Below are 22901 nucleotides of genomic sequence, written 5' to 3' on the forward strand. Positions count from 1 at the left end.
CCTGTTTCTGTTTAAATGTTTTCTGTGTGTGTGTGTGTGTGTGTGTGTGTGTGTGTGTGTGTGTGTGTGTGTGTGTGTGTGTGTGTGTGTGTGTGTGTGTGTACTAGAGGTGGTTTTATCTGTGGTCATACCTAGGTGTTAAAGAGATCAATAATTTCAAAGTTGGAGTAATTAATTTGGATGGGTGTGAAGTGTTGTCTTATCTATCTTGTTACAAATCATAACTTTCTTTTTATTTGCTCATCAAGTGACTGTGTTAACCAGTCTCTGTGTCTGTAGACTGCTGTTGTAATTGAGAGTCAGTTAGGCATGTTTTTGATGCTGTATGTGATGGTTGAATCATCTGCGTATTGTAACAGCTTTAGTCACTGCATGCCTTTTGTGAAAGTGTTGAAAAGTTGTGCAATGAGACTGGAGCCCTGAGGCATGCCATTGTTTGAAATTTGTGTGTTCAGACTGTGTTGTATATTAATGATATAAAATATGTTTCCGCCAAGACTTGTAACTTGCCATAAATATTGTACAGAATTGTATGCCATAGCACTGTTCAAGTGTGGTACCTAGCTAAAAGAAATTACCTTTTAAAAATGCATTCAGGTGAAATTCAGAGATGCCTGGACCAAAACTGTTAATCCTTTAGCAGCTCATGTTAATGAGAAACATGTAGAAGCAATGAAGGTTTGAAGGTTGACTGCCCTTTTTTGAGTGGGAAGAGGGGGTGATGTATAATTCCATTTTAAGCAGATGGAATATAAGCAAGTATTAAAATATGGCACTTTTGCCATCAAGGCTGAAATCTTGAAGTGTATTAGAATTAGTATACAGTGGCTATAAAGTGTACACACCCCTGTTAAAATGCCAGGTTTTTGTAATATAAAAAATGAGGCCACAATAAATCATTTCAAAGCTTTTCCCACATTTAATGTGACCTATAACGTGTACAATTCAATTGAAAAACAACTCTGTTAGAGGAAAAAAATATAAAAAATAAAAAAACTACAGTTAGCTGGTTGCACACCCTTAAATGAATACTTTGTTGAAGCACCTTTTGATTTAATTACAGCATTGTCTTCTTGGGTTGGAGTCTTATCAGCATGGCACATCTTGACTTGGCAATATTTGCCCCACTCAAATCAGTCGAACTGCGAGGGTATCTCTTGTGCACAAAACTCTTCAGGTCACCTCACAGATTTTCTATTGGATTTAGGTCTGGGCTGTGACTGGGCCATTCCAAAGCTTTAATTTTCTTCTAGTGAAGCCATTCTTTTGTTGATGTGTATGTATGCTTGGGGTCATTGTGTTGAAAAGTGAAATTCCTCTTCATCTTTCTAGCAGATGCCTGAAGGTTTTGCGCCAAAAGTGACTGGTATTCGGAATTGTTCATAATTCCCTCCACCTTGACTAAAGCCCCAGTTTCAGCTGAAGAAAAGCAACCCCAAAGCATGATGCTGTCACCACCATGCTTCACTGTGGGGATGGTGTTCTTTTGGTGATGCAAAGTATTGTTTTTGCGCCAAATATACCTTTTGGAATTGTGGCCAAAAAGTTAATTCTTGGTCTCATCTGACCATAACACATTTTCCCACATGCTTTTGGGAGACTTGATGTATTGTTTTGGAAATTTTACCCAGGCCAGGTATTTTTCTGTATAAGAAAAGGCTTCCATCTTGCAACCCTACCCCATATCCCAGACATATGGAGAATATGGGAGATTGTCACATGTAGTACACAACCAGTACTTGCCAGAAATTCCTGCAGCTCCTTCAGTATTGCTGTAGGTCTCTTGACAGCCTCTCTGGCCAGTTTTCACCCTGTCTTTTCATCAATTTTGGGGGGACGTCCAGTTCTTTGCAACATCACTGTTGTGCCATATTTTCTCCACTTTTTGATGACTGTCTTCACTGTGTTCCATGGTATATCCAATGCTGTGGACATTTTTTTGTACCCTTCTCCTGAGTGATACCTTTCAACAGTGAGATCCCTTTGATGCTTTGTAAGCTCTCTGCGAACCATGGCTTTTGCTGTAGCAGGCAACTGAGTAAATGTCAGGAAAATCCTACTATGACAGCTGAACTTTATTTGGAGTTAATCAGAGTTTCTTTAATTGATGGCAGGTGTGTACCCAAGAAGACCGAATGCTGTAATTAAATGAAAAGGTGCTTCAACAAAGTATTAGTTTAAGATGTGCTCACTTATGCAACCAGCTTATTTTATGTTTTTTATTTTTTATCCTAACAGATGTTTGTTTTTCAATTGAATTGTACAGGGTATAGGTCACATTAAAGGTGGGAGAAGTTTTGAAATTATTTATTGTCTCATTTTTTATATCACAAAAACCTGGCATTTTAACAGGGGTGTGTACACTTTTTATATCCACTGTATCTGTATATGAAGTAGTTATCTGTGCTGCTCAGTTGCTTTGATTTCTTCTGACTGGGTATGAAGGAAGGTGTAAAAATTGATATTCAGTTGAATCTTATTCAGTCTTGTCAAGTTAAGGTGTTTTGCATTTATCAAGTTTAAACACAAATCTCTGCAAAAGGTGCTCCCTCTCCTTCTCTGCTACTTTTTTACCAGCTGTTATAAAACATCTGCAAAACATTTTTGTAGGATTGTGTTAGTATCACGGCAGGCTTTTGTTTTGGATTTACATTGTCATAGATGTAGTTAAAGGGGATGAGATTCTGTTGTATTTCCAGGGCTAATGAGTGAGTACATCTGTTCAGGGCAGCTACATCAGTATACCAGTCTTTGTTGGTTGCTTTTCGCAGCAGTAAGTTTTAGTAATGATATTTACTTAGTATATATCAAGTTCTATACTATAATAACATAAACTGGTACTAATATTGTTATAGCACATATTTTTAGATCGATTCATTTTATATACTGCTTTTTATGTAAATGTGTAGTGTATGGGGTGCTGGGTATGGCTTGCCTCCCTACAAAAAATATTTTTTTCCAATTATTTTTTGTGAGGTTCTCTTTTCATATTTCGAGAAGCTGTCATAAATCCAGTGTAACCATATCGCTCACTCTACAGAATGAGTAACTGAACTGTTGCATAAACTTCTGTGTGAAAATCATCTTGAGCCTCTGCTAGCTTCAAGTTTCTGTAACATCAACACAGTATTTAGTCAGCAAACATCTTGTAATGGCTTGTTATAAACCATAAGTGTGGCAAAATTCAGGGTAACTATTGCCTCAATAGCATTCGTAGTCCTTAGTCCATTATGCTGAGTGTCATATTAACAGCATTTCTTGTGCATTAATTGTGTGTTACATGCCTTTTCTTTTCTAGGATTCCTCTTTGGGCTGGAGTACTGATTACCATTGCAGATACCTTTGTGTTTCTGTTTCTGGATAAATATGGTAAGTGTTTATTGTTACGTACCATTCCCCTAAAGACTTATTTCACATTATTCTGTGAGCTCTGTAGCATGTACTCATATCACTCTGTGTCAGATAAATGGAGTAACATGTTGCCTTGTTGTTTTAGGACTAAGAAAACTGGAAGCCTTCTTTGGGTTCCTAATTACCGTAATGGCTATTACGTTTGGGTATGAGGTAATGCTCTTTGTATGTGTAGCCAATGCTGGTTATTGCATCTGTGTTCTGTTATCCAATACTAATGCTTCTGATCTCTTTTCTCAATTACTAGTGTTAATGAGCAGGTATTTCTGCCTATTGGTCACAGCCGGTCAATGTCCTGTGTAGTTCTTAAGTGAGGCTGTTATCAGGACATCATGAGTTCTAGACTGGCATTTGCAACTTGAGTGAACTCCTGATACTGACCCTACATAAAACAGGAGAGAGACGATTGCAGTGTAGTGCAACTGAAAGTAAGGGCTCCCTTCTCCTGCCATCTATAGTGACTGAGTAGCATGCAAAAATGATAGTATTTTTTGTAAAAGTTGGGAGTTTTTTTATTGCCCCCCCCCAACTTTTTTTTTAACATCACTAACAGAGTAATAAAGTAATTCAGGATCAAAGTTCTGGGAATCTTTGTAACCCAGTGAATTTTAAAATTAATATTGTGTACTTAGATATGTAATTTGTATATGTGTATGCATATCTGCATATACCTGTATATGTCTGTATATTTAAATTTGTGTGCTGGTTGTATTAAACTGTATTTTTCAGTGTTACTAGCTGATGTGAGTTCAGTACTTCTGTCAGATTTTTGTAATTGTGCAACATGGTCATCAGTGAGAAATATAGAAATTTCATATTTTTCCACATAGATTACTAAGCGGTAATTTTAGCATTGCATCTGTAGATCTAAATGAAGCTTTAATATTTGAGCAGATGTTTTGTGTTGAATATCCATTGGTATTATCTGCTATTCAGAAGAGATCTTAAGGTGTCTTGGGAGAGATCAGTTTGTGTCTTGATGGTTACTCTGCTTTAGGAGCAAACGTCCATGGTTTATGGAAGAAAGATCCTGTCTTTCTAAATTTTGACAGACTGGAACCCTGTCTACTTTATTTCCCTGCAGTATGTCTGTTGTACGACAAGATCAGTTCTGGGTGTCTGTGACCATGATTTGGATAATTTGGTAATAAAAGCGAATGAATGATTGAATAAACAAATGAAATAACTTGCTTAGAGGTATGTGGGTTCCTAGTAGTTTAAGCAAGTACAAAGATATGCTTACTTCTTTACTTGGCTTCTTCAGTTTTATTAAATTTATGAATCTGAATTCTGAAAAATGACAATATACCTACCTATGTTTTACCTCAAATGGACCTACATGGTATTGCCTTCTCACTTTCTGATATGAAGAAGATTAAAGGAGTGAATGCTTGCTCATCGCAGCTGTCAGCCATATTAATTTCCCTTTCTGGTACTGTGAGCAGAAAGCTTTACCATTCTGGGGAAGTATTACTTGAATTTGGGAGGCAGATATTCTCTTGTGTAGTTACTTGGTGAATTTAGAGGCATATACTGTACTGAAGCGAGTGCCTCAGAATAACTTAATTTTAGTCTTATGAAGCTCTAAGATTACAGTTCCTGTTATTATGTAGATGTGTTTCTCAGTCCAATTTATGATTCAGCTTTTCATATAGTGGCTAATGCTGTATGAAAGAAATAGATTTGTTTCATGTTCACCATTGCAGTACTTGTAATTTGTGAGAAGAGTTAAATGTTCAGGAAGATTTTGACACGAGCACAAAAAAAAAAAAAAAAAGGAAAAGAAAAACAATCATGCAGTTATCACAGTGGCATTATTGTGGCCTGGGTTTAATTCCCATTAGGTTTCATATTTTGTTTCTCATTCTGTTTTGTGTACTTTTTAACACTCACCAATTGTAAATGTGGGGGTGGGGGGGGGGGGCATGGTCAGGATTAGACTAGGCTAGCAGCACTTTTCTCCCGCTCTGCTTCTACATATATTTCTAACAGGAAATTATATTTCTAAACATTTCTAAACAACTTAATTGAGAAAATTTCAGTAAATCTTAGTGCTTGAGGATTGTATCAAAGAAGTTTTTACATATTCCATTATTTTCCTGTCATATTGTTTGTGGGAGATTGTCGTCACTGTATCCAGCCTTATAATGAGTCATACAAAGTTAACTTCACAAGATTTTGTAATTAAAAAAGAGATTCATTCAGTAGTAACTAACATCAGGAATTTTCACTCAAAATAGATAAATTGGACATCAAAATTGAGGATTTTAAACCGAACAGTTCCAAACAAAACAAATCAATAAAGCTCTGCAGCTGCAGAAGACCCAGATATGGGGCATCAAAGATTCTTTACATGACAGAGAAGGAATATTAAATGAAGATGAAAATAATATTGAGTTCCTGTTAAAGCAAAATACTCTTCTCTTAGCCAAAATTGATGACCTCGAAAACAGATCTCGCAGGAATAACATCAGTATATTTGGATTACCTGAAAGAACTGAAGGTTATAATATGATTAAAATTTTAAGCCGTGAGGAAGATAAAAGAATAGACTTAACAGAAGCACTCTCATTCGGAGTAGAGAAAGCACATAGATCCTTAGTTACTCCTGCATCTAAAAACAACACTTCTCTGAGGTCTGTTATTAATTTTTTTCCTCACAAGATAAAGAACTTGTTCTTGAGGCTGCCTGGGCTAAATCACCACTCAAAATAGATGGATATAACATTTGTTTTTGACAGTGATTATTCTGCAGCAGTAATATCCAAGAGAAAACGATTTCTTCTTCTCATTAGAAAACAACAAATAAAAGTACATCTGCTGTTTCCTGCCAGATTAAAGATTTTCCTTTCAGATGAAACAAAACTCTTTGAAGATCTGGAACATGCATTGTTATATCTAAAATCTAATAAAATGTTAGAACAAACAGAAGGTATGGATTGGCCCATTATATTCTTGAAGAGGCAAGCAGAAAAGAATGGATAGAAGGTAAATGAAAAGAAGAAATTAAGACAAATGACTGTTTTCTTAATTATATGTAAAGAAAATAAAGTGCCAAAGATTGCTTTTCTCCTTATGTATATATGCGTATTCCTTGTCTATGCATTTTTTAAAAACAACACTGGAAAAGATGTCATACTCATGTATAACATAAACACAAGTTAGAAAATCAACAAGAAGTCTGCAATTACAAGGTAACCTAACTTTTTTATGATATACTTGCCTATTTTATAAACAGACAATACTTTTTTGATATGTTTTAGCAAAATATTAGGTCTATTGTAGTCTCTGTCCTTATTTAAAAGGCGCTTATAGACCCTATACCAAAATTGACACTGTAGTGTTGCATTCACAGTTGGTTACCATTAAGCTAGTGTATGTTTTGTGTGTGTCAGTTGTAGTTACACTGAGTTTGATTACATTAGTTTACATATCTAATTCTCTAAGTTGTCTTGTTCCCATAAATGGGAAATTATTTATTAAAAAGGGGCTTGTGCTTCAAGAGGCATTTCATGTTTTAAAAGCATTAATAGTGAAAAAATGCCTTATAGGGGATAAATAGACAAACATGTTTTATGACTGTAGATGTGGCCCTGCCTGACTGTAATTCAGTGTAACATTTGAGGAGGAGTTTTATCTTTATAGTATAACCTGAAAGTTGTTTACCTTATGAGTGTATGGGCTTTGATAATGTGTAGCTGTTGTGCCTTACCAGATGAATTGCTATGTATTTTGTTTTTTTCGGGGAGTGGGGATAATTCCATTATCTGTAGATATTTCATGTTATAGTTTACAAATGAAGGGGCTGTGATGCTTGGAATAGATTTAAAATAATCTCTCCATACAGAGAATTAGAAAAACATGTCTGGTTACAAGATGTGTTTGTAAAAAGTAGAAGTAATTTTTTTTCTCCCTAGTGCTTGAGCTTTCTCATTTTACTTAAACACTTGAAGCTTTCTCTGATAAACAGCTTGAGCTTTGTGAAGTTTCTTACCCATGCAGAAGTCAGGGCTGTTAACAGCTCGTAATTTTGATTGGTGGACAGCTTTAAAACGTTAATTTAAATAATGGGTGGAACATATGAATAATTCATTAGCTGAAATGTCACTTTGTTCTCAGTTGAACAAAGTCAATGAAACCATAAGATTGTGAATGGGGAATACATTAAGATACATACTGTGATTTCTGGCTTACTTAAATTAAAGTTATATTGTACTGTTAAGACATCATACCTTAATATAATTCACTATGCTATAGTGCCCGTGGTGGTGCAGCGGTAGCGTTGTTACCTCAGAGCAAGAGGTTCTCCCGTTCGATTCTCAGCTAGTGTTTGGGGAGTGCCTTCTTTGTGGAGTCTGCATGTCCTCCCCGCGGGTCGAGTGGCGTTCCGAAAGACATGCGTGAATGGGCGTACCTTCGTTGAAGGTTGGGCGTTGAGCTGGCAACTTGGCACCATGAAAATCTACTGCCAATCGTTAGCGGACCAGAGTTCTGCTGTGGCGACCCCTAACCGGGAAAAGCCGAAAGACAACAACAACTATGCTATAGTAGATTACCAAAAGTTTTTTTTTCTCCTTCTAGATGATTAGTTTTGATATCTTTTTTAAATGAAAAATAAGCATATGGACAAACTATTTCTGTTGTATAAAGCAGTATAGTTACATAAACGATAAGAAAGCTATGCAAATCTTGTAAACCAAAGATTTGGTGAATGTTACATTTACATTAAGATCTCTCAGAAGTATTGCTCTTTATCACTTAATAAGGAAAACAAAATAATACTGCATGTATTGTAATATATTCTTGAGTACATCTCTTGAAGACTATATTTGAATGTACATATTAATGTTTCATAGAAGCGTTGCATTAATAGTGACTCGAACATATTTATGACATTGGCAATCTTTTTATTAGAAGCTTGATGCTAGTGTCACAAGTATCTTATTATACTTGCAGTTATCATATACAAAACAAAGAAAGAAACAAACTTTATGTTTAATAGGGATGACATACGTTGTGTTAGTTTTATTATAGTAAGCTGCTGAGCACAAATAGCAGTACATTGTTTAAATGGTTCATGACATCTGTTTATTACATTTTCACTGAATGAAAGATGATTCAGGAAGGAAATGTATATTTTTGTGAGGCACATAAAAGGAATCTTAAGTGAAGTACAGCAATTTCTTAGATGACAGTAGATGAGATTCAAGATTTTGTATAGTTATCGAACAATAATAAGAAATTTTATTTATCTCTTAGTGCTTTAATGAAGATATAAAAATGAGAAATATACAAGTTGAACAACAACTTTGAGACATATAATACTTCTCTTATTTTCACACATATGTACTGGTTTTAAAGGATACAAAGTTGTGTTCACTTTGCTGTTAATGACAATTTTGTTTAATTGAAGCAGAGGGGTTTGGGCTTTTTAGAATAGTAGCTGGATGGGTTTGCTTGGACGGTTGGACTATTCAAGCAGGGAGTGTTAGACTCCATGAGGGTTTTGAAGGATTTTAAGGATTTTAAGTCTTTAGTTACATTAAAAGTTTTTTTCTTGTTTTTGTGGGTGTCTACAATAACAATTACGATGTATCTAATAAAACTTTTAAATATTAGTGTCAGTATGACTATTAATAAGCAGTTCTTTAACAAAGAAGATATATTATACTGGGTCCATATAGTTAATTTTAAGAGAGTTGCATCTACACTGTTGACCTGTATGACAAATTACATTTATTAATTGTATTACTCTATATTATCTAGTTCACAATGTAATAAAAAAGGAGTTGCTATATTATGGAAAAAATCGTTTCCCTATGACTAAAATCATTGACACATATACTGATGATAAAGGCATGCTTTGTTCTGTTACCCTAGAATGTAATAAGAGAATATTAACCCAGTGATTAACTTGTACTGGATTCCTGGAATAGGAATTAAAATTGTTGAATGACTTTTAGAAAAAGTACTAGCAGGAGATAATACAACAGGTAAACGGGAAATACAGGCATCAGCAAAGGCACTGTTAAAGTTCACCAAACTATTTCACCTTAGGGACATAAATGATTTCTCAGATCCAGAATCACTTTCCGTTACTCATTACTCACATAACATAGAACACAATCCAGAATTGATAGAGTATATGTCTCCGATGAGTCGATATATAAGCTAGGCAAAGTTAGTGGTATCTTGTCCATTTTCAGATCACAGTGCAATCACTTTTGAGCTGTTTTTAAAATCTAACAATAACATTAAGATCAGGAAAGATAACAGCATATATAATTTGCTTAAAGGATTTTAAGGACTTTTAGAAATTCTTTATAGCTATACTCATATCAATTATAATGCATAGGAATTTTGTTGAGAATCTTCATTGTTAGTAGACACTTTTAGTTGCGCTTGTTTGTTCTTGTTCACATCGGTCTTTTTTATGCTCACATATTTCTAAATAAATTGATCATGACAATTGTGTTTAGTTAAAATCTAATAAAAACTTTTTCAAAAAAACAATTGTAAATGTGCTGATTTTGTTGTTGGTAATCTATTGTACTGTCATGTGTCTTATTCTTTTTGTAGTACATAAAGGTCAAGCCAGACCAGGGCCAGTTGCTGAAGGGAATGTTCTTTCCATATTGTGCAGACTGTGGCCCTCCACAGCTCGAGCAGGCAGTGGGCATCGTGGGGGCAGTCATCATGCCTCACAACATCTACCTGCATTCAGCTCTTGTCAAGGTGAGAGGAATTTTTAATTTTAATAATTAATTTTTACATTACAGTGGTTTCACATTTTCACAACTGCAGTTCTAGTGACACCACAAGAAGTAACGAGCACAGTGGATGAATTTTCCATTTTCTGGGTGGTAGGATATTACATTTCCATCTTGGATATAGACTTGCTATGTAGAGTTTTCTGTGGGTTTCAGTATGTTGGTGGAAGTTCAAATTTGACTTGATAATGCTGGCCCCTTTTTTAAGGCTTTGCCCAAGCAACAGTCTTACAAATACAGTGGTTTAAAATAGTAACAGTACCGTTTTAGAGATTGTCCCTTGATTAATCAGTTACAAGCATGTTTTAGCTCATTTTCCTTGTAATTGAGGTTGTGGCCTTCCAGTCATCTTGTGTGCAGTGGCTGTGCCGTTGTACCATTTTAATTGCATCAGGTTGCATATGTTTAGTTTAAAAGCTGTGTAGTGAACTGTATTAAGATGATTTGTAGAATGTAAACTTTACTAATGTATAGCAGTTGCAGAATTGTACGTATAGTGGTTGTAAGAACATACAAATGTTTTGAGAGATTAAAAAAAGTGTCCAAGGTGGGATCTTTATTTAAGAGTTCGTGTATTACATGCTAACATTATTTAATGAAACTGTTGCTGTTTTTTTTTTCCATAATTTGCATTTCTGTTTGGATGATCTTTTGTAGTAAATTGTAGCTTGTTGCCTTATCTACATACTGGCCTAGTGTTAGGCTTAGCTTGTAGGTACATGCAGACACTAAGCACAGATAATGGACACTGTGGTGATTATCTTCTTTATGTGCACTCTTGCAGTGTTGACTCTTTGGGATTCCTTCCTGCATAAGCCTGACATTTGGTCCAGCTTCCAGAGCTGTTCACCCCCCCCCCCCCCTTTGGCCTAGCAAACTCCAAGCCAGACAAATGTCAAGATGTCAAGAAACAATGGAGCTGTAAAGGCACTTTAGACATCTGATCTTTTTTACTGATGTTTGAGTGGCCTAAGCATTTTACTGCATTATCAGTCTTTTGGTTCAACCTTCTTCCAGAGTTCCAGATAAGTACCCTATTGGGAAAATCAGTTTTATTTTTATTTTTCTTTTGCTGTGCATTTTTTTAATTTGCTTTTATATATGTCCCTTTCTAAGGCTAATAACTGCATTAGGTGTAGGAAATAGATCCCTCACAAAGGATGTATTTTTGTTGCCTAGGTCTGGGGCATGGCCAGTTGTCCCCTAAATTTCAAGGTGGAATCTCTTCAAAAGTACTTGTCTCTGAATAGGGGGCATATCTTGTCCCAGTCTGTTATGTCCTCCACCAGCTTTTCTTATGACCTCCCACATAAGAAAAAAACAATTTGTAGATGCCCCCAAGGAAGAAGAAAAATGCGGGAGGCTGATGACGCAACATTAAACATAGATATCCTCACCTAGGCATGACGATACTACTCTGTTATTGCCAAAACCTCTGACATGACCCCTTGGGATGCTACTACACTGACCAGAGCATCTCCTTTTGAGCTGAAATACGTTTGCCATCTGTCAGTCTTGAAGCCTTAGTGAGTGGCTCTGGATCTGATCCTCCCAGTATCAGCATAGCATCCCCATGCTGTTTGTGCATGAGGAGGTTGAAGAATACCAGACTGAGGTCTGGTGCATCTGCCCATGAACAGAGATATCCAAGATAGACCACATTCCCAGACACGAGCCAAAGAGATTCAAGTTAAAACTGATGCCAGTTAGCTTGCCTCAGCCTTTTCTGAACAGGCCTTTTTGAAGTCCTGGCAGCCAGCTGTTGATGAAACTTCAGTGTTAGAGATTCCCTTTGTAAGAAGGGAGTTAATCCCTTAGAGAGACTGAGATACCTTAGACTCGTATTTGGAATGATAGCATATGATAACTAAATGTCTTCCCTCTCTTAGACACTTGAGGACATCTTGCTCTATACTTCACCTCCAGAGAGTATCTCATATGGGGATACTTGTCACATAATGGAGACCTTCAAATGGGAGTCCAAGGAATTTTCTCTAGTCGAGATTAAGTAGAGTAATTTTTTGGGGGTCTGTATTACAAGACCGAAAGAGCAGAACTGCGAACACCTAAAGAGCGAAAAAAACGTAACGTCAAAGTGCTGTTTGTCAGCTCGCGGAACAGTGAAGAGTGGAATATTTGCCCTTTCCTCACTGTAGTGCGATCTTGGAGTTGGAATATATATTGGGGGGGTGCAGCCCCACACAATAGCAAGTTTGAGGTTCCGTTTCTTTCGCTCTTTAGGTATTTGCGGTTTTAATTTTTCGGTCTTTTAATACAGACCCATTTTTTGGGGAATTGCCTGAAGCCATTCCGTAAGACTTGGATGATGCATTTAGAAATACATTTTTGCAGCTGGATTCTCGGTCCCTTGCTGCTAGTAAGCCAGTCTTTCTGTAGGGTCCATGACTCCCACAAAACACCTGTAAGAATCCTGTGGTTGTTCTAGCAGTAGTTTTCTTGGACTTCAGGAAGGGTTTAATGTGGCTGCGTCAAGGATCTCTATTCCTAATGACAAGGGGATCAGAATCCTTGACTACTTTGGGGAAAAGACTTGTAACTACCCTGGTTTTCAGGGCCGTAAAATGCCAGTCTCGTATGCTAAAGCCTCAGTAGTTTTTCTTTAGCCAGCTGAGACAAAAGGCAGATGGGATAAAAGGTAGGGGCATAAAGATAGCGATGCTTTTGACCTGTTCATTCTCTGTTTTCAGGTTGGTAGGCAGGCCGTGAAATGTGGTTATGATGCAGTGAGTACACCATGCAGGGTACCTGCTGTGAGGTCTGTGAATAAGCGACATGCCTGTCAAAGGATGCTTCTGCCCCCTCCCCCAAACCCCCAGCAAGGAGGTTCTATTTTGTCCTGGAGAGAAGATGTTTAAGAAACAGGATGAAAAGTGGAAAACCATGCAATCTGTTTGTTTTTATTTCCCTGGACATAGATGTGCTACAGAGTACCCCAGTAAAACTGGCCTGTGTATTCTAAGCAGAACAAAGGCAAAAAGTTCTGGTATGGGGGGAGGTGGGAGTGAGGCAAACTGACCAGACAAGGAAGCCTAGGGGACACCCTTCCAAGGCAGTGATACTTTGAGGGAGACTCAGCAAAGCTAGTACCTGTCCCAACAATCCCCCCAAGTGCCACCTCACCACACACCTTTTTGGGAGTCCCATCCTACCCAGTTAATGATAGGAGGCCGAATGGTCTTTTTTGTGGTACAGTAGGAGCCCATCGCACACAACAAATTTGTCCCACAGATATTAAAGGAGTACAGATCACATTTCCAAAGAAGGCCAGTGTTTTTTTTATAAATTTTCAAGTTCAAAAGGATCAATTCCATCTCCTTATCCTGCCTCTGCTAAAAGACTTGCTATTCCAGGGAAGTAATGAGATGGTACCAGAAAAAGGGATGGGATTTTACTCTAGACTGTTCCTGGTGTTGAGAAAAGGAGCTTGGAGGGGCCATGTTTCTGAAAGTTCTAAAATTCAGAATGATGTCCTTGTAGAAACGTCTACCCTTACTCTTTCCACACTCTGACATAGTCACACTGAGCTTAAGGTATACCATAGCAGGAGTATACAGACAATTCCAGTATTTTCAGAGCGGGGGGGGTTCGCAGTACTAGTTGTCTTCACAACATGTGACTTGTCTACTGCTTCTATGGTATTTATAAAGTGCCTGACTCCAATAATTGACTGTTGCTGGACAAATGTGTTCAGTTATTCATACTTTGATTGCCTCATCCAGGCAGCATCCACAGTGGCTATCCAGTAGACTCTTTACATTTGTCTGACTTGCTTCCAGTCCCTGGGACTTTGTTTAAACAATGCAGTGTTGCACCTTATCCCATATAGCCAAGTGCTGTTCGTGGAGGCAGTGCTGGACACTTGAGCAGCAAAGGGCATTCCTTCTCTCGGAGTTCTGTTTCTGTCCACTACAATTTCCTTATAAGCTGTTTTGCCAGAGAACCCAGCAGGATTGAGAGGTCCATATACACCAAAGACTCTGCGAAATTCTCCTGCTCAGATCTTCTGTTTGGAATTTGCAGTGGTACCCAAGAAACCAGTGGTATCAATACTTTCCCTTAGGGCACTATCCATCCTAAGAGAATGTGTTATCACACTAGCTGAGTAAACTAGAAGTACATATACACAAGTAGATGCCAAACAGCAACTTGTTTGTGAGTATAATTCACAAATGGGGTACACCAGATGTGGAGACTGTTTTGCTGCTCCAAAAAGAAAGTTGAGAAAATATTGCACCAAAATGTCAACAGTGGGAGCCTGAGTAGCAGAAAACTTTTTTTTTAGTATGTGGGTAGGCCTGTTTCTGTAATTTTTTTCCTCCAATACAGTTAATCCCTGTGGTGCTTCAGAAGATAAAGAACAGATAAAAATACTATGGGTAGCTTTGTTTTACCCCAGTCAGCATTGGCTCTCCTTGTGCTGAGTCTGAAAAGGCAGAACTGGTTCAGTTGGCTCAACCTGTGGATCTAACTCATTACAGCCGAGTGACGTCTACAGGCATTTCTGCAGTTACCTCCTACTGCTGCTCTAGGCATCAAATATTGCCTGTTCATATTTGCATTAATAATTCCAAAACCATGCTACACAGAAGGTACCAGAATATTTTATCTTGAAGCATATATGATGGCAAACGCAATTGTACTGATATATGACCTCTGTCAATAAGTTTTTTTTTGAGGAGATTCTGCACATCTTGAGGGAGGCCAGGAAATTCAGTAGAAGGAAGACACACTAAGTAAGTGGAAAATATTTTCCATGTTGTGCTACAGTAGAGATCATGACTCAGATTCTGCCCATGTGTCTCTGGTTCTTGTTTACCTTCAGACCTGTACAAAACAGGTCTGCCCTGTGCCTCACTTGAAGACACATGCTGGAATGCTGAAATAGCCAAGACAATTGGTTCTACCTCTTTATTCCCAGTTAATAGTTAAGCATTTCCTTAAGTGGTGCTACATTTGAGAACACACCAAAAAAGGAAATCACTACACCATGGGACCTAAACTACCTTGCCCCACTTTTAAGCCAGCTGCTTTCATTTTCTTCATGCTTCTGTCCTGGAGGATTGCTTTGCTAATTGCATTAGTTTCTTCTAGAATGAATTTGCAGCTGCAGACCCTCATGGAGAGTTTTTTTTCTCATCTTCCACAAGGGCAAAGCCACACCATGGATTTAACCCTTCTTCATGCTTAATGTGGTGGCAGAGCTATCCTTGAACCACCATTGCTCTCCTAATATTTTTCCATCACCAGAGAGTAAAGGTGAAAGTATACTGCATTCATTGGATGTCCACCGACAAGTAAGATTGTATTTGTATGCAGAAAAGCACATCAAGAAATCTGATCTGTCATTATTCATTTCCTTTGTTGAAAGGCAGGGAAGGGAGGCCAGTTAGACTTTAAACCATATGTAGATGGATATCACACTGTCCATGCTTTTTTACACCTGTCATGGCAAGAAAATTTTGGATCCTGTGAAGGTCCATGCCACAAGGGTCATTAAATCCACCACTGCTTTTCTGACGAGATTTATTACCTTGTCTATATTGGAGACACCTGTCTGATCCTCTGTACATACTTTAACTAGATTTTACTACCTAGGCAGTGCTTCAGAACCTTGGCAGAGTTTACCACAGCCATTCTGTAGAGTCTTCCATCACGTGCTTTAGCAAGAGCCACCCTCTGGCCCATAAGATCTGGGAGCCTTCCCAAGAGCCAGTAATGTAGCTGTGAGTATTATGATGAATAAAGTGCTGCTGCTAGTTGCCGACCATAATTGTGGATGTTAGAGTATATATTCATTGTTCCAGTACAGTTTTCGTCATCCCATACCCTTCTTTTACTTAGATACTAGTGGGTTGGGATGGGTGTCCAAGTCATCCAGTTCCATATTCCCTTTCCACCTCCTTATCAGACACTTTTATCTTATTAGGACTTGGCTGCATCCTTTAGAGGCATTTTTTTTGGGAGGGGTTCTAGTTGGCTTCCATATCCTTTGAGATAGGTCATTTCACGGTGGGTTGTGCTTTGGCACCTTTGTACTGTACAACACAAGACAGATCAAGTTAGAGCAGAAAATGGAGCTGGCCAACATCCCTTTATACTACTGACTTCCTGAATTTGACATGGGAGGGAGTTTGCTGGGTGAAGAAGGGGAAGGATGAAGAGCTCTATAAATCAGGCTAAGTGATGAGCTTCTGTAGGCAGGAATCGCAAGTGTCTGTACAGCAATAGTGCATATACCCCTACATCTGGAATTATATTACGTTCCTAACACAAGTGTACTTTCTTTGCTTTGAACCCTGAGCTGCATGCAGAACTCTGAGCTCCATACAGAACCTTGAGCTCCATACAGACTGCATCTCAAGAGCTCTGAAGAACTCTTTAAAGACGCATATTGTTGCAGTTTTAGGTGCACATTGAGTATCATCTAACAGTAAGTTGAAGGATGAAGTGTCGAGTACCACGAGGTATTAGGACCTAGTCTAGTTCATGTTGTGAGTAATTGTGGACTTGTTTATTACTGCAGCTTTAGAGTTTTACTTTGTGAATGTTCATATAGCTTGCTGCACCTGTGGAAGTATGTCTGTCACAGAAGTGCATGCTTTCTCCTCTCTTCTTCTGTTTAGTCCAGACAAGTGAATCGATCGAACAAAAAAGAGGTGAAAGAAGCGAACATGTACTTCTTCATTGAGTCAACAATTGCCCTCTTTATCTCCTTCCTCATTAATGTTTTTGTGGTCGCTGTATTTGCTGAAGCATTTTATAAGAAGAAGAATCAAGATATGGTAAGTACATTGCATTTTACAGTGCCAACATCTTCACAGTAGTACTGATTTGTTGTGGAGACAATTTTCTTAGTTTGTTTTTCTGGTTCATGGACCTTCCAGTAGTCTGTCATGCTTTCCTGTCTGGGTTTGCAGATTTTCCCCGTCCCAGACTTAACTACTAGATGGGAATTAGTTTGTATGTTGATGTCTAAAGGACACAAAGGACACTTAATTTCACTTTCTGATCTGTCTTTGCAAGTGCCAGCATTTATGACAACAATAATTTTTTTCATGCTTTTTACTTTTACAGTCGGAGTCAGAACCTAAATGCATTCATTCCTTTCATTGATGGCAGTAGAGCAGCACTATAGTTCCTGAATACTTAATTTGAGTTGCTTATTTTTCTATAAGCCATTGTTGGACGGGTCTGTCTGGCTCCCATCAGTAGTTTTATTAGCTTAACTTGCACGGTATTTATGACCTTAGTTATGCTGGTTAGTTGTGTAGGGGCTTAGCCCCCTTTTTAAAAAAAGAATCGTTAGTGGCAGCCTGTTTGTCATAGCCTGATAAATGCGTTTAAGCTATGAAATGTGAGTCATTTAAATGACATGCATCCATTTCTGTAGTATCTCCATATAGCATTAGCTTATTCTGTGCCTGGTGCTGAATTTCAGTCTGACATTAATCTTCTTTATACCAATACAACATTACAGGTATGCACACAGTCTTGCTGATGTATCTGGTACCAAAAGCAGAGTGCTTTTTATTTTCCTGGAATGTACGGGTTTCTTTCTTTAACTTCAGCAGAGGTACATGTAGTCTTATTTTGGTCACCTTCTCCCTCGGTCTATTCTTTGGAGCTGTTACAGTGAACTAAAGCATTGTCATGTTTATTGTAAGCATTAACAATTCTCCCAAGCTCACATAATCAGGCAGCCTGCATTTATCCTCATAGAATGTCCTCCCATTAGTATTTTTGAGCCTGAACTGGACCAAGATGTATTACACCAGTGTCATATTAATATACGCATATGAGTGTGTGTGCATATGTATGTATACGTATACATTTTATTTATGTCTATATATATATATATATATATATATATATATATATATATATATATATATATATATGTGTGTGTGTGTATATGTGTGTGTATATATATATATATATATATATATATATATATATATATATAAATATATAATGTGTATATATATATATATATATATATATAATGTATATAAATAACAAAAAGCGGCACAAAAGCAGAACCAAGTACCAGTAAAACACTGCCTTTTGGAGCACCAGTAGCAGAAATGAGTAGTCCCCGTAGGTGTAATCCCAAATTCTTTAATAAATCACAGCAAGTAAAACACAACAGTTTAGCGCTTTCATTCAAGCACCTTGAACTTCATCAGAACTAAAAACATAAAACTTGCAGTACAATATATACTCAAGTTAAATGATCATTTAAAATCCACCAATAAAAAAGCCTTTGCAGTAAAACGATCAAGGCTTTTTTAAATATACAGTACTATTAAAGTCGGCATGTTAAATATAAACATGAACTATGAAAATGTAAGTGCATAAATAACTTGAAAAATAAACATTTTTGTAAAACCAATGTCATAAAAATACTTAAATAATATTAGATTAAGTATAAGAATGCACATACTATAATTTTGTTGCTCTCAATCTTAAAACTGGAATAATAGAAATGACATCATGTAAGCCTGAATATCTGTTGGCTTGTAAAGTCAATTGCCAAAACAGCTCTCTGTACTCCAAGAGGTCCTCCTCTTGGATTTTTTTGCACTTGCTCTAAAACAAAAAAAAAAACTTTAAATGAACATTATCACAACTTTTTGCATGCTTGGCTAAAACATTAGTTTGTACATTATGTGTTGTATTATAAACATGTTCATATATATGCTTTTTAGTGCCCTCTCAGTTTTTCCTATATAGAAGGCACCACACCTACAAATGCAAACTTGCACTAAATCAACAGAGTTACAATTAGAATATGACTGGGACCAAAACTCTTAACACGGCTTTCCAAATAAATTAAATTCAGCATTACTGATATACGTGCACTGTTTACAGCAGCCACATTTAAACGCACCAATTTTTTTTCGATTGTTGAGCAGACAAGTACTTGCACTATGTTCATACATATCTTTTAAACAAACACCCTTCCTGTAGCGTCTATATCATATATTCTAAATTCCAAAATATCGAACACCATAAGTTCAAACTTGGAATTTTCGAATATTGATAACATTGAATGCTCAGAATAGTGAATTTTTTCCCAGGGAAACATACAATGCAACACAAGCACACTGAAATAAATAAACCACACACATACATTTAACAAAAGACAACCCTACACTAAACCATACATGCATTACTAACTATCCACTTAACTTAACCCCCACCCTAACCCTAAGGTCCGTAACTATTGCACACATACCCTACAAAACTATACATAATCTAATTAATACACACACATACAGTTAACAAAACCCAACCCTACACTACACCATACATGCATTATTAGCTATCCACTTAACCTTAACCTGCACCCTAACCCTAAGGTCCGTAACTCTCGCACCACAGTGGAGGAAATAGTGAAGCCACGGAACGGCCCACCGACATCTTGCCATAGGTAAGATTTCGGTGTTCCTGGGCTTCGCTATTTTCATCCTTCCATGTTGTGGGTTCGATATTATAACTTTCGAAATTTTACATCTTCGAAGTTATAATATAGACACTTCCTGTATACTAATTTAAGATTTTTTTTTTAAATATCTAAAGTCTCAGGTAGTTGGCTAAATAGCTTCCAGTATTTTAAAATAGTATCTTTAATGACATAAAATTCCATATTTTATTCCAAACAAAGTCACAGAAATCTTCATCATTAGACAGACTCTTATTTACTTCAGTATATTGTGTTTGTTTACCTACTACCCATTTCCAGACTTATTTCCTTAATATCTGTAAGGAATTTATCAGGGTAACCTCTCTGGACGAACATCATCCTTAAGTGTTCACGCTCATCTAAAAGTCTGTCCTTAAAGAACACTTATGGGCTGCTCTTACCAACTGGCCCTTCACTGCACTTTTTTCTGTACTAAAGGATGTTCACTACTAAAATGAAGGAAAGAATTACAAAATGACGGCTTTCTGTAAATTTTTGATACATATTTTTTTAATTCAACATTCTTAAAAATGTGTACATCTAAACAATTAAAATTGTCCTCTGTAATACAATAGGTGAATTTAAGAAATGCAATTGTGGAAGAAAGGTAGTTAATAAATTCTATTAACAGCTCTTTAGTACTTGTCCAAATGATACATATATCATCCAGGAACTTAGTATATAAATTAGTGTCTGTAATGAGGAGAATTAATAACATACCTTCTCTCCCATTCATAGAGTAAGAAGTTTGAAAAAGTAGGTGCACATGATGCACCCATGGCTACACATGCCTTTTCTAAATAAGGAAACTTATTTAATCTGTTAAGAAAATCCCAAGAATCTTTTAGTATGTGTTTAAGTTGTAAAATGGCTTCAACTTACGGTCAATATATACTGCTAAAGCACAAGTCTTTGAGCCAAACATTTAACCTCAAGGGAAGGGTTATTACATCTTTATGGACTTTGGGTATTCCAAACACGTTAGGGATCCTGGGATGTGAATTTACAAGAAACTCTTAAGTACTGTTGTCAATAGTTCCCTGCATTAAAAAATCATATAAAGCCATATTAGTCTTCTGGTACAAAATGTTTACCTCCTTCCTAGAGACACTGGTGTAAATGCCACCTTGATATAGTAAATTCAGCATTCTTCCCCCCCATATTCCACTTTGTCTATGATTACCAATCGACCCTCTTGTGCGGTTTCATTATACGTATGCCCTTATTAGAAACTATACTGCACAAAGCACCTTTTTCTTCTCTTGTCAAATTATAATAGGGCTTTTTTCTGTTTTGTTTGCTTAAGTTATCTAATTCAAATTCCACAAAATACTTGAAATTTTGTAAAATTGAATGTAAAGGGGCATTACTATTTACACTTTTTTCCTCATGCACTTTTCACTATAACAAGCATCTTGTTTATATATGACCTCAAAATTAAACTTCCTTAAAAACAACTTTATGTCAATCATGGTCTTACTCAAATTAAAATGCTTAGAAGGAATGAAAGTCGGGCCCTTTTTGAATATAGAGAAATGTGTCGAATCCAAACTAATACCACTGTAATTGTGCACTTTAAAATTGTTATATTCTACAACTGGACCTGTTTGAATCAATACTTTCTCTGTTCCCTCCCCTCTCTGAATATGTACCTTGCTGTGGTGATTGATGGTAAAATTGTGTAACCTGCTGTTCTGTCTTATCCAATCAGACCGATGAAGGGCGGGTACTCTAAAGGGTCACATATATTATGGACATAATTGTCATTATTATTGTTACCATTACTGTCCTGACTTGGTAGTATTATCATGTACACTAGAACTAATGTCCTGTTTGTCATGAATACTATTACCATGCTCCTTAAAATTCTATTTGGGTCATGGGTAAGTCTTTTGTTTAGCATACAATTGTTTATCATACTCTCTTTTACCCATTTTTCTTTTTAAAATCTTAGAACAACTGTAATCCACATCATCAAATTCTTAATGAAAGCGTGCCTTATAGTCTTCAACAGTAAACAAAAGGTCATCCTGTAATTTTCTGAAAACCACCGCAATATCAGTAACAAGTTGTAAAATTCTCTCATTATAACTTCTCGTAGAATGCTAGAATGCATGAGCTCCATCCCTCCTCTAGCAAACATTTCTAACAATTCAGAGTAATATGCACTATCAACTACTACATTGTTTGGATATTTACAAACTCTCAGCCCTTTAGGTACACCTTTTTAAATTGATACATTCTCTCAAGTAAGAATGGTCCAACTGTAGAGTCCGATATTTTAATAATAAATGTTTAAGTTCTTTTAACCTGTCCATTTACGTTCAACCATCATTGTTAGACATTTGCCCTTGAAAACCATGCTCACTGTGTTTAACCAAGCTTGTAAGTCACCTGTATAGGAACTAAGAAGGTTTGTAGCAGCATTTAGTCCATATAACAAATTCCTCCTTTGAGTTGTTACACCTGGTTCATGTGTAGAAGTCTTCACCAACCCACAAATTCTAATATGTACTAAATCAGATATTAGAAACACCATGTTGTTCCAAGCTTATGCCATGCATCTCAGCATTAGAAAATGCTTCTTGATTACTAGGAAGAGAAAACACATCACATCCTCTGTGAGCCTACAGGAAGTGAAGTCAAAGACCAGCTCAGCAAACCAACCTTTTTATTGAAAATGCTTTTTTATAGGTGGATCTTAAATGATCATTTAACTTGAGTATATATATTGTGCTACAAGTTTTATGTTTTTAGTTGTGATGAAATTCAAGGTGTTTGAATGAAAGCGCTAAACTGTTGTGTTTTACTTGCTGTGATTTATTAAAGAATTTGGTGTTACACCTATGGACTACTCATTTCTCCTATTTTGTGCTCCGAAGACAGTGGTGTGTGTGTGTGTGTGTCTAATATATATATATATATATATATATATATATATATATATATACACACACACACACACACATATATATATATATATATATATATATATATATATCTATATATATATATATATATGTATATATATATATATATATTATATATAAATAAACTGCAGCAGGACAGAAGATCCACAAAAGATGTTTATTGAGCACTTTCGTTTGGTATAATACAAAACTTCATCAGAATATCTAGTAGAAAAACAAACCGACATCTGACTCAACAAAATTTATATGTATATATATATATATATATATATATATATATATATATATATATATATATATATA

The 22901-nt window shown here is 36.5% G+C and overlaps 1 protein-coding gene across 4 annotated transcripts in view; it reads left to right on the forward strand.

The window, feature by feature from the left end:
* Positions 1 to 22901, forward strand: part of SLC11A2 (solute carrier family 11 member 2) — a 614374-nt gene that overhangs the window by 404575 nt on the left and 186898 nt on the right. For all 4 annotated transcript variants that reach the window (XM_044083456.1, XM_044083455.1, XM_044083459.1 and 1 more), the window contains 4 exons: positions 3299 to 3369; positions 3497 to 3564; positions 9991 to 10146; positions 16826 to 16984. In XM_044083456.1, the coding sequence (XP_043939391.1) occupies positions 3299 to 3369; positions 3497 to 3564; positions 9991 to 10146; positions 16826 to 16984 (454 nt within the window). The remainder of the gene's footprint in view (positions 1 to 3298; positions 3370 to 3496; positions 3565 to 9990; positions 10147 to 16825; positions 16985 to 22901) is intronic.

This window comes from Protopterus annectens, chromosome 9.part0, assembly GCF_019279795.1.
Source record: "Protopterus annectens isolate FY-2018-M chromosome 9.part0, PAN1.0, whole genome shotgun sequence".
In the NCBI taxonomy this organism is placed as follows: domain Eukaryota; kingdom Metazoa; phylum Chordata; order Ceratodontiformes; family Protopteridae; genus Protopterus; species Protopterus annectens.